The sequence below is a fragment of the Artemia sp. Qi Xiang Cuo genome, chromosome 3, assembly GCF_049724085.1.
Source record: "Artemia sp. Qi Xiang Cuo chromosome 3, ASM4972408v1, whole genome shotgun sequence".
Taxonomy (NCBI): Eukaryota; Metazoa; Arthropoda; class Branchiopoda; order Anostraca; family Artemiidae; genus Artemia; species Artemia sp. Qi Xiang Cuo.
This window is the reverse complement of record NC_142796.1, coordinates 84,305,615-84,317,823: the sequence shown is the minus strand read 5'-3', so window position 1 is coordinate 84,317,823 and position 12,209 is coordinate 84,305,615. Positions and strand designations below refer to the sequence as shown.

Below are 12,209 nucleotides of genomic sequence, written 5' to 3'. Positions count from 1 at the left end.
ATGAGTCTTCGTTACATCTTACCCCCCCCCCCCCTATTTTCTCTTATTTTCTAGTTTCTTCTGATCAACAATGTCACGTTTTAACCAGACATCTGACAGGTTTTAATGAATAGCAAAGAAGACAAAATGAATAAAGGGGAGAATGCTTCTGGATAAGAATACTCATAAATTCCTTGAACTTTCATATACACAAGAGTCTTAAAAACATTCAAATGAAAATAAAAGATAAAAGACCAAATTGTTCTCTTGATCACACTTCTTGTCAACACATTTTGTGCTGCTCTTAAAAAGACAATCACACAAAAATATAAATTCAAGCCATCAGCAATAAATAATGGTAAAAATATAGCGAACCAGCTTACATCAATTAGCTGATCCACTTTTAATGACATAAGCAATAAAAATACAAAAACACTTAGGGAATTGATCCAAAGTTCAAAGAGTGAAAGGCCTAGCCACTGAGATACGGCCCTTAGATCAAAATCAATGTTTGTCATAGTTTTGGGATTTGTTGGGTAGTATCACTTGTGCTGGGTAACTGAGGAACCACTTTCGTAAGTTTTATATGAACTGTAGAGGATTTCCGAGGTTGAGTCATCGGCTCAAGGTGGTCTTGAAGAGGTTCAAGGTCATCTGAAAGTAAAATAAAAACAACCGGTTAAGTTTTCTCATATAATGCTACTTACTTATTTTCATCCTCATAATCTCGTCCATTCCATTCTCACGGGCGTATAATAGGTAAGACGTCGGACTTTGGATCCGAAGATCGGAGGCTTGAATTGTACTGTGCCTGAATTTTTGCCAAGGGATTTTACAGTTTTTAATTTTAGGTTTAATCTATCAATTCTGATGAGAATGCTTAAAAAGTTCTTTTGGCAAAGTATGAACCAGGGCTAGATTTGACAATCAATTCAGTAATGTTTTGGATATGGATACGGTGCGTTGGCTATTGTGTTCCGCGTGGCCATATCTATCGTTCCTTCGTGTTATTTTTGAAAAACGATCGAACGAATTTTTGAAATGGCTAAGCCGAGAATTTTGTATTTTAGGAAATTTTGTTTTTTACTGCCTTGTTAAGATAGAAATTGAAAGAGAAAAAAAAATATGCAAAATTCAAACTAAAACCATTTTAAACAAAATTTTATTTTAAAATAAATAAAAACTAGACAATCTATTCTAGTGAATCGTATCAAATAAATTTCAACTTATAGTATTCACAACATATTTTCGTTCAATTCGATTTGCTGATACTACTAAGGATTCTAAGTTATATTCCTGACTCCGATTCCTTAAAATCTAATGGCTCCAACTCCTCCAGCAGTGAAATCAACCGAACTCCCTTTGTTATTTGTACTACATTCGTTATCTGCCTATATAGAAAGCGTAAACTGAACCGAATTAAAGTTGTCTGCAGCATCTGGATACCTATGGGGATACTTGAGTAGATTGCCTGATAACTGTTTGAGTAGATTGTCTGATAACTGTAGATTGATATTGTATATATGACTGACAGCATAAATAAAAAGCCAAGAAAGCATAGCTTTTAAAATCTCAATGCCTAATGAATAAGCACCCTAAATCAAGACCAATATTTTCCTATTTTTATAAGACTATTCAAATGAAGGGACTTATTTAATTGTATTTGCTTTAACTAATTAAATATTTAGTTCAAATTTATTAAAATGTAATTTGTAAATTAAACACTTACAATTACCTACAGTTGAAACTATTGTATTCAGAAATACTTTCCGGAAAACACCAGCCAAGCATTAGAAAATAAAAGCCGAGAGCACAAGGGGGGGGGGGGGCAGAAGTGGCAGCCCTCTCATATACCATATAATTGGTCTTCATTCAAGCTTCTATCACCGTCTTCGATGTTATTTCTAAAAGCTGGTTTTTCAATTGTTTTAATTTTAATTGTTTAATGGTTTTTCAATTGTTTAATTTGGGATTATGAGCCAACGGCTGATGAAACATATACAAAAAAAAGTGCAAGCCCACAAAATCAGCAAATTTCTGCATGGGGTCAAGGGGTATATCCAGCCATATTAGGCAGAATAGGACAGCCCCGTCCATACCAGACAAACCTTATGAACAATATGAGATGTCACTGATAACATCTTAAATAAAAGAGCTAAGAAAGCACCGTGTACTTTAAAAACTACAGGGTGACGAGCATCAGCTTACATGGTCTGGGTATGTCTGCTGATGAACCAGAGAATATCAGAGGCAACGCTATGTAAACTCATTATCTCAATACATTATTTATTCGTGTTTTTTCCCCAAGCCACTTCATATGAAAGAGGAGGATCATTTGATTTGAGATGAAATTTCTTGTGCTATTTTTAAGAGTAAGAAATGATCGAAGGTGAACCAGCACCCCACCCCCTCCCCCGACCGACTGAGGGTAATAAGTTGAAACTTTCGGGGCATATTGAGAGTGATCAGAGAGCAACCAGCCCCTCTGCCTTTTTAGATGTGAATTTGTCTGAAATACTCAAAAGCTCCAAAAATTATGCCTTAGGGGATCGCATGACGCCCCCCTCCATTTCCCGGGGCAAGGATTGCAAATAATGCAATTTGCTTACTGTTTACATACATAATTTGTTATTGGGAAAGGGGGGAAATGTTTATTCATGGGCGTGGGTGTGTAATGTTGATTGACAGTTTAATACATAATGATATTCATTCGTGAAGGTCTCAGCAATTTTGAATTTATTAATGGTATAAAAGAGACAATGTTTAAAATATGTTTTGTTTTCAGTAAAGCACAAATGACGTTCTGGTATTTCGAAGGCATAAACCTACTCCTGATTGTGGTAGTTCCACTTGTTTTCAGTTTAACTTGATCAGTTATTTTAATTTTTGTTCGTTTTGGGTTTAAATTAATTTTTTAGGGGTATTTTTTTTAAACCGATTTTAGGAATAAATCATTGACAGACATTCCAATGCCCTCTTGGATAAAACGGTCAACACCTTGATAGCCAAGGGCAAGGTGGCTTTCCCTTACATGGAAGAAGATAACCAAAGATGGATCCACCTGGCAAGAAAAAGTCTATCTAAGTCTAAGCACCAGTGAAAGTTGATGGAACTTTGTCCTATTACAAGTATAAGTAAACGCTTAGTGCTGGGGAGATTCTTCCCTAAAATTAGATTGGACCCCCTCCCGTCTAAGGTAGAAATCAGCTGCTTAGCGTTTTCCTTTTTTATGCTAGTTAAAAAGCAACATGCTGATAAAAGGTACATTACCACTGACAAGCTTGGCTAGAACCCCCGCGAAAATTATGCTTCACTGATTAATACACTATAGCCGTTACTAACAACTCACTGAATAACAAAGTACCAGAAACCCAAAGGCAAGCCATTTCTCATTACGGAGATTGTATACAGCAAGGGTTGATTAAAAGTGAGGAATTTTGTTTTTTGGTAAGCATGTTTTGTCTTATGGCTAGAGGATTGAGGCAGAACTTCCGAGAATTTTTGCGGAAGGAGGGGGAGAGGGAGGATAAAAAACTTAGGGTTTTGTTTTGGGAGAACAGGGCGAAGTACTTTTTCTACTGTCCTGACAAAAGAGCATACGCTAAGTTTTTTGACTCTTTGACTAGCTCTTGTTCTATCTCTCTAACTAGTGCGATATTAAACAGCTCTTGTTCTATCTATCTAACAATTGCGATATTAAACAGCTGTTGTTCTATCTCTCTAACTAGTGCGATATTAAACAGCTTTTGTTCTATCTCTCTAACTAGTGCAATATTAAACAGCTCATGTTCTATCTCTCATTAATTAAACATTGTGCGATATTAAACAACTCTTGTTCTATCTCTCTAACTAGTGCAATATTAAACAGCTCATGTTCTATCTCTCTAATTAGTGCGATATTAAACATTGTGCGATATTAAATAGCTCTTGTTCTATCTCTCTAACTAGTGCGATATTAAACAGCTCTTGTTCTATCTATCTAACTAGTGCGATATTAAACATTTCAGATACTTCGTCTATCACCAACCTAAATATTCTTCGAAATGAACAAAGAAGGAAGAGGGAGTCGTTAAAAAGCAAATAACAGAGAAACAATAAGAAAATATAAACAAAAATTGTACGATTCGGGAGGAAGGACCCAAAGCTCCCCTAATACATGACTACATTCCTTTATGCAATATTTGTCATACCGATTGCCTGGGAGATTTACGACATTGCTACAAAAAGATTGTATTACCTGCCTATATATAGTTCAAAAAACTAATGTTGTAGCCAAAATAGTAAAAATTATAGCCAATGGAACCGATGAACAAGAAAAGAAAAACATCAAACTTCCAGCCATGTTACCACTACAAATATCTACTTTCTCCTTTTTCTCTTTTTCTTCTTCTTAATTTTTTCTTTTTTATATTTTTTATTGGCTAATAGGTTTTTTGGCTACTTCTTATATATCTCTAACAAACTCTATTTGTATCATATTCAACTAATTTTAATATGATTCGTTTTATCACTTTGATAAACCTTACGTCTTATATAGCTTATATATTTCATGGCTTGTATAAATAGCAACTTTATGACCACAATTTATATTTGAATTTATTTTATTTGACATATAAACAAAGTGGCAAGAAAAGTAGTTCGTAACATTTCAAAAATAAGTCCAAACCCGCCTTTTTACAATGATGTTTTAATTAATTAACTGGAAAACGTATATTTTTCAGACTCATATAAACGTAAATGAATATAAACAAATTTCTGATGTGTTTTTAAAGTTTTTTTTGCCATTTTGTATATATTTCAAAAAAAATAAACAAATAAATTCAAATGTACATTGTGGTCATAAAGTTGTCCATTCATTAAAATTATAGCGCACGTTCATTCAGAGTCGCTCCTACGGTTGGTGGTGCCTGAAGAAATATTAATTGCAGCAACCCCTCTCGAATCAAATGTAACAAAAAAAAAAGTTTAAAAGTTTTCCATTAACTGGAAAACTGTAAATCGTTTTTTTCCCTTTTTTTGCCTCTAACCAAACTTACCCAATAGCTCAACAGTTGAAGTGGTTGGGGATACTTCCAGAATTCCATGAAATTCGTCCTTTAATGTAAGGGCCAAATTGATTGCTCTTGGCAGCGCAGCTCCTAAACCATGAATATAAATAGTAGTTTCTTTGTCTTCAAGTAATTTTCTACATCTGGCTAATTGGGCCTACAGAAAATGAATTCTATAGGAGTCGTTTTCACTATGATAAAGGTCAATGAAACTGTGGCAACGTATCTCCAAAAAATGTTTGTAATAGGTAAACAAAATCTAAATTTTAAGAACAGATACCACTAACTGCCATCTAGCATCACTCTTTAATATTAACGCATAATAATAAACTAGAAATGGTAGCAGTGGAAAAAACAAAAAAATGAATCAAACTGAAACTACCTGTAGATAAACAAATAAAAAATTCAATATGAACATAAGGTGGTATTTAAATAACTTTTTTTTTACTTAAAACTAGTAAACTTTTGTTGTGGAGCTTTACAATCCAAACAAGTGGTTGATATCCTGTTGAAAGACACCAACTCAACAAGTTGGACACCGAGTTTACGAACACCCAAATATAACGTGTATCTATGCATCACATCATCATAAAAATAGCTCTGGATCACTAGCCATCGAATGGCATGTCATTTTTTTGCAGGCTACTTTGTAACGCAGGAAAACTCACTGTAGTTTGCAAAATATCTACACATCACATCATCGTAGTTTTGAATGGCACTACTGAATCCCCAGTCATCCAGTGGCATTTTTTTGTAGGCTACATTGAGACAGAGGCAAAGTCATTTTAATTTATGATATCTATACATCACATCAATCATAGTTCTGAATGACACCACCAAACAACCAGTCATCCAGTGTTTTTTTTTTGTAGTCTACAGTGTGAAACAGGCAAAGTCAATGCAATTTGCAAAATATCTAGACATCCCATAATCATACTCCTGAATGCCACCACTGAATCACCAGTCATTCAATGGCATTTCTTCTTTATTAGGCCACATTCTGACATAGGCAAACTGATTGTAATTTGTAAAATATCTGTACATCGCATCATCATAGTTTTGAATGCCACCATTCAATCACCAGTCATCCAGTGGCATTTCGTTTTTTTCTTTGTAGGCTATATTCTCATACGGGAAAATTGATTGCAATTTGTGAAATAATTGCACATTATAGTTCTGAATGCCACACCATTGTAGTTCTGAATGCCACGCCATTGTAGTTCTGAATGCCACCTCTGAATCACCAGTCATCCAGTGACATTTCGTTTTTTGTAGACTACGATATGGCAAAGGCAAAGTGATTGTGACTTTCAAAACATTATGCATATAATTGAGAAAGAAATGATGTAGCAAAAAAAAAAATCTCAAACTGAAAATATGTTGGTGTTAAAAAAAAATTAAACTAAAAATAAGTTTTTTTCCCCAATTTTTTTTTTATTAGATTTTGCAAGCCAAACAAGGATTTGATGTCATTATTGTCACACACCAGCACCATAAGAGCAAGGAGTATGGGAATACCCAAGCAAAACATAAAAAAGCAAACTTCGCCTGAAAAATAAGTTCAGTTATAAGAATCTCAATTTCTTACTGAATCTTATCATGTCAGTCATAAAACTTTATATTACCGTATTTCTCATAGCAAATTCGAGGTTGTTAGCAAAAAAAATATGCAACATATTGTAATTAAATAATTCTGAAACACACTACCGCATCACTAGCCTAACCATGCAGAGATATTTCCTTTTTTGTACCTCTTATTGTGGCATAGGCACTTATGCATGTAGAAAGAAATTAAACGGTGTATTAAAAAGAAAAACTCAAACTGAAAATAAGATCATATTTGAATAATTTTCTAAACTAAAAGTAAGCTTTTGCAAATTTCATTTTTAAATTATGTAATCTGAGCAAGTGGCCTGATATCCGCTCCGCATATGCACTTACACATCTCTGGTATATTTTTATCGCTGAACATAATCGGAATAATATAACTGGCTAAGTGGGTAGGGCTGTATTATAGGACTTAATTCTGGCTTTTCAAATACCAAAGGATTTGGATGATCAATACTATGGGAATAGAAAAGAGAATAGAGACAAGATTCACGCTAATTGCTACCATTTATTCTATTTGATTTTCATTGACAATGATCTTTTCTTAGAAACCTTATGATCGGATTCTCACTTGAATGTTTAATTTGAAAATTTTAATATTTCAAAAATCAATTCTAATCTAAAGTGTTTTTCATTGACGATCTGATTGCAAACTCGACTATTTGATTCTAAATTTTGATTCTTATTGACAATAACCTTTCCTTTGGAAACCCATGATCACATTCTGTCTTGAATTCTGGAAGTGACAATTTCACTGTTTCAGCAATCAATGCTAATCCCAAGAAATTTCATTTTACAAGCCGATTATAAAATCAACCTTTTGATTATAAAAATTTAATTTTATTGACAATATGACTATAACCATTCCTTGGTAAGTTTATCATCAGATTCAAGCTAGAATTCTTCAATTGACACTTACTATTTGAGTAATCAGTACTAACCTAAAGTGTTTTTCACTAACGATCTGATTATAAAATCGACCATTTGATTCTGAAAGTTTGAATAGCATTGACAGTAATCTTTCCTTGGCAATCTTATGATTAGATTCTAGCTTGAATTCTTAAATTGGTAATTTTACTATTTCAACAATCAATACTAACATAAAAGATTTTTTTTACTGATGATCTGATTATAAAATCGATTATTTGAGTATAAAACTTTGATTTATTAACAATGTGACAATAATCTTCCTTGGCAGTCTTATGATCAGATTCTAGCTTGAATTATTGAATGAGTATATTTACTATTTCAACAATCAAAACTAACGAAAACTTTTCTTCATTAACAAACTAACTATGAAATCGACGATTAAATTCAAAAATTTTGATTTTTATTGACAATATGGCAATTATCTTTCTATGGCAATCTTATGATCACATTCTAGCTTGAATTGGTAATTTTACTATTTTGGATTGTTTTTGTTTTACTATTGAGGATATGTTTAAAAATCAATCCTTTGCTTCTTAAAATCTGACTTTCATTGTTAATATGACACCAAGAATCATTTTTCTTAGGCAATCTTACGATTTGATAGTAGTTTGAATTCTAGAATTGCCATTCTTACCACAGAACAAGATGTTCCAATTGGATTGTCTGAATGTTTATATTCTTTTTTTTTTCTGGAATTGGCAGCAAATATCACATGATTGAGACCATAGATAGAGAAAATAAAAAGAAATAAATTAGGAACACATACCAGTAGGTTTTTGAACATACAAACAATTTGCTCAGAAGGCTGGACTAAGCTGAGGCAATGAATATTTGGAACGTGATTGGAGACGGCGGGCACCCCTCCCCACCTATCCTGAAGATTTTGTTTTTAAACATACAAACAAAATTTTTCCAAAACAAGTCAAATAAAATTTCAAATATTTCGCCAAAATTGTTTTTTTTAATAGAATATTGGATACTTGAACAGTAGATTAAAAATGGCAACTGGATCCTGGGAATTACCAATTTTTTCAACAATCTGAACTACCTTACACCATTTGCTGCTGGGTTCCACTTGGAGCAAACTAATCTGCTGAAGAGGAGGGGAAGGAGAATTCCCAAATACTTGCTGACTCCTTTTCCTTATGCCCAGTTACACCTTTATAATAAAAAGTCATAGCTTTTCTTCTTTCAACTGTCTGTTTATTTCATAAGGAAAAAATAAAAAATAAATTAGCATAAAGTAAGAATGGCAAACATAAAATCAGGTGGACTTACATATACAGTCCTCTTACCTCTACTCAATGCAAAAGAAGGAAAACCCCCCACCTCAGGACTGGTAAAACAACCCTAAATAATTCAAACATAAAAACAAACGTTTCTATTGATTAGGGTCTTCCTCCATCTTTTTGGTGAAGGCCCATTATACTACCTCCCCCCATCTTAATGGTGAAAAGCCTTTATACCTTCCACTTCAGATGTCAGGTTTCTGCACCTATGGATTTTATTAGGAAGCCTAAAAGGAAAGAAGAGGGCATATGAAAAAATAACTATAAAATAGTCTTAAATACATTTGGCAGCTAAATGACAATGAAATGCAATATATAACATACCAGTTTTGTGGATCTGAACCACCCTCCCCTCGCCCTTTCAGTAATTCATTTATATACAAAAAAAAATGGACTTTCATGAAGCTCTTGATTCCGTTAAAACTCTTAAAATTACGGCAAATTATAATGCATTAGCAGATAAACTGTCTTGTGCAAGCTTGTTGCTGACTTTTGGTAATTATAACATGATATTAGTAGATAAATTGTTTTTTATAAGTTTCTATTGCTGACCTTGATAAGATAGCAAATGAATGAGGTGGATCTGGCAAATTGTATGATCTTCTTTAAATTTCTTGGGGCTTAAGAAACATATTTGGGCTGAACAGAAGAAAAAACTTTTACTGGGGCACTTGAAGAGGACTAATGATATGAAAACAAAGGATTAAAGGAGTGGACCAAGGAATATGTGAAACTTTTACTGGCGCACTTGACGAGGACTAATGATTGACGAGGACTTGTCCTTTGACGAGGACAAAGGACTAAAGGAGTGGACCAGAAACTTTTACTGGTGCACTTGACAAAGACTAATGATATGAAAACAAAGGATTAAAGGAGTGGACCAAGGAATATGAGAAACTTTTATTGGCGCACTTGACGAGGACTAATGATTGACGAAGACAAAAGACTAAAAGAGTGGACTAGAAACTTTTACTGGTGCACTTGACGAGGACTAATGACGAGGACAAAGGACTAACGGAGTGGACCAGAAACTTTTACTGGTACATTTGACAAGGACTAATGATACGAAAACAAAGGATTAAAGGAGTGGACCAAGGAATATGAGAAACTTTTACTGGCGCACTTGACGAGGACTAATGATTGACGAGGACTTGTCCCTTGACGAGGACTAATGAAGAGGACAAAGGATTTAAGGAGTGGACCAGAAGCTTTTACTGGTGCACTTGACGAGGACTAACGATTGACAAGGACTTGTCCTTTGACGAGGACTAATGACGAGGACAAAGGACTAAAGGAGTGGACCAGAAACTTTTACTGGTGCATTTGACATGGACTATTGATATGAAAACAAGGATTAAAGGAGTGGACCAAGGAATATGAGGACTAATCGGGCATTAATAAGATAGGAACCTCAAATATGCCTGGAAAAAAAAAATCCAACACCATGCAACATTAAGCTATTCAAACAAATCCTAAATTCAGTTATAAAACCTAAATAAAAATATTCGTTGCAGTTATTTTTCAGCTCTTCTTGTACCATTGATTGTTGAGAATGTTTTTGTGTATTGTTGGGTAAGGGTGTCTGCTGTGGCGCAGTGAGTAATTAACCTTATGTCTACTGATTTGTTTCTTCTTATTTTTGTTGTCATGTCTTTCGTTCTTATTTAGTATCCATTGATTTCTTTACTTTCCTTTACCTGAGCAAAAAGAGTCTGTATATTTTCATGTTAAGTCTGTTTTGCATGCATATTTGATTGATTGAAAAAAAGTCGCCATTATCATTGTCTGCCCTTTTCTGCCAAAAGGGCAGCACAGGTGTATTTTTTTACATTTTTAACAAGGCTATGTTTAATTTACAATAGTGCCCTTTTCTTTTGTTTAATTGTTTCTTTTTGTGGCAACAATTAAACAAAATAAAACTACTAAACAAAAAAAATTTGTTGTTTTTTTTTTGTTTAAAAATGACATTGTCGCCGAAGGCTGAAAACCTTAGCTACGCCTCTGGGGAGAGGTTGTTGGGGGTGGCCATTTGTAAGCCAATCTTATGAAGACCAATTATTTGGCTTACTTTGATAGTTATTTTAGTCATAGCCTATTAAAAAGTGTTTTTTCTTTATTTATGCCCTTTCCTTGCGTTTATGTTTAATTTACTATAGTGCCCTTTTCTGCTAAAAGGGCACTAAAGGTATATTTCTTTACATTTTTAACTAGACTATGTTTAATTTACTAACCTGGCAATAACTATTCACAATAAGTAATAGAGAGTGGCCAACTTTTCCTTGCTCATGGTTTTTTTTTTAAGGTAATGAGTAGTGGCTAGCACTTCATCATTTTCCTTTTTTAAGTGTTTTCCCAACATTCCCAAGCATAGAACCTTATAAAGGGAGAAAGGATATAATGATATAGGCTACTGTTCAAATTTGCTGTTGAATAAATCTATCTCTCAGTCTATGTTTCATCTAATTTTGAATTTTTCTAATTATTGTTTTCATATTTTTTAGTTTATTGTTGTAATTACTGTTTAATGAGTTTTTCCAATTATTTTCATGTTGCACAGTCAGTTCTACTAGAACTTGTTTATTCCTATTAAACTAACAATAAAGCACCATTGTTCCTCTCTGATTAGTTTCTGTACTCTTTTACTAATACCTTGAAATCTGTCTTATTGTTCACATAGATGTCATTATTCCTTTTTGGTAACTTAGGAGGTAGGCGCTTTCTCAGAATAAACTCTTCAGGGTCAAATACTATTCTTGGCTTTTTAGCTGCTTGTACTTCAGGCTCAGCCATTTTATATCTCTTTTAAGTACCTATAACAAATAATAACAATCATAGGTGTACTCAAGCAAAAACCAAAAGCAGTGCATTAGAGCTGGCCAAAGTACCACGTTATGCCACATCTTCTCAGGTGATGGGCTGAGACAACAAGCGTTAAAACAAAAGAAGTTATTGCAGTGGCAACCCTGCTCATCCAGGTTTATGCAGTCAATTATGTATTTAAAATTAATGATAAAAGTGACTGATGAAAGAAATTATTGTTTCCCGACAAACATAAAAAAACGGCTAGAAAATAAATAATACAAAAATTATCCTTTTTACTACCATTTTGAGGAGGATTACAATTATTATCCTTTTTTTTTTGGTCAAGTATCTTAGCTGATCTATGTATTGTATTGATTTACCTGTTATCAATATTTTTGCCATTTTCCTTGACTGAATGTCAAAACTAGATCTACCTGGCCCCCACTTGGAAGGGGGCCAGTCTTGGGGAGATGCAATACTCTCCCCAAATCAAGTCCCCAATCCTGCATTGGAAATTGAAACTGAAACATCTGATAATAGCCAAAACAACACC

The 12,209-nt window shown here is 33.8% G+C and overlaps 1 protein-coding gene across 1 annotated transcript; it reads right to left on the bottom strand.

The window, feature by feature from the left end:
- Nucleotides 1-359: 359 nt before the first annotated feature.
- On the bottom strand, nucleotides 360-11,664 carry Rpp20 (ribonuclease P protein subunit p20). The gene is made up of 3 exons (XM_089087188.1): nucleotides 11,504-11,664; nucleotides 5,016-5,184; nucleotides 360-633 (listed from the first exon to the last, which is right to left on the bottom strand). The coding sequence occupies exons 1-3, from the start codon at nucleotides 11,642-11,644 to the stop codon at nucleotides 494-496; spliced, it is 450 nt and encodes a 149-aa protein (XP_088943314.1). The 5' UTR covers nucleotides 11,645-11,664; the 3' UTR covers nucleotides 360-493.
- Nucleotides 11,665-12,209: the final 545 nt, after the last annotated feature.

Excerpts from the sequence above, each read along its gene's own strand:
- Rpp20 (XM_089087188.1), bottom strand. The coding sequence starts at position 11,644 with ATGGCTGAGCCTGAAGTACAAGCAGCTAAAAAGCCAAGAATAGTATTT. Across the intron at positions 5,185-11,503 it reads ACAATAAGACAGATTTCAAG|GCCCAATTAGCCAGATGTAG; the intron begins GTATTAGTAAAA and ends CATTTTCTGTAG. Across the intron at positions 634-5,015 it reads TTCAACTGTTGAGCTATTGG|ATGACCTTGAACCTCTTCAA; the intron begins GTAAGTTTGGTT and ends TTTTACTTTCAG.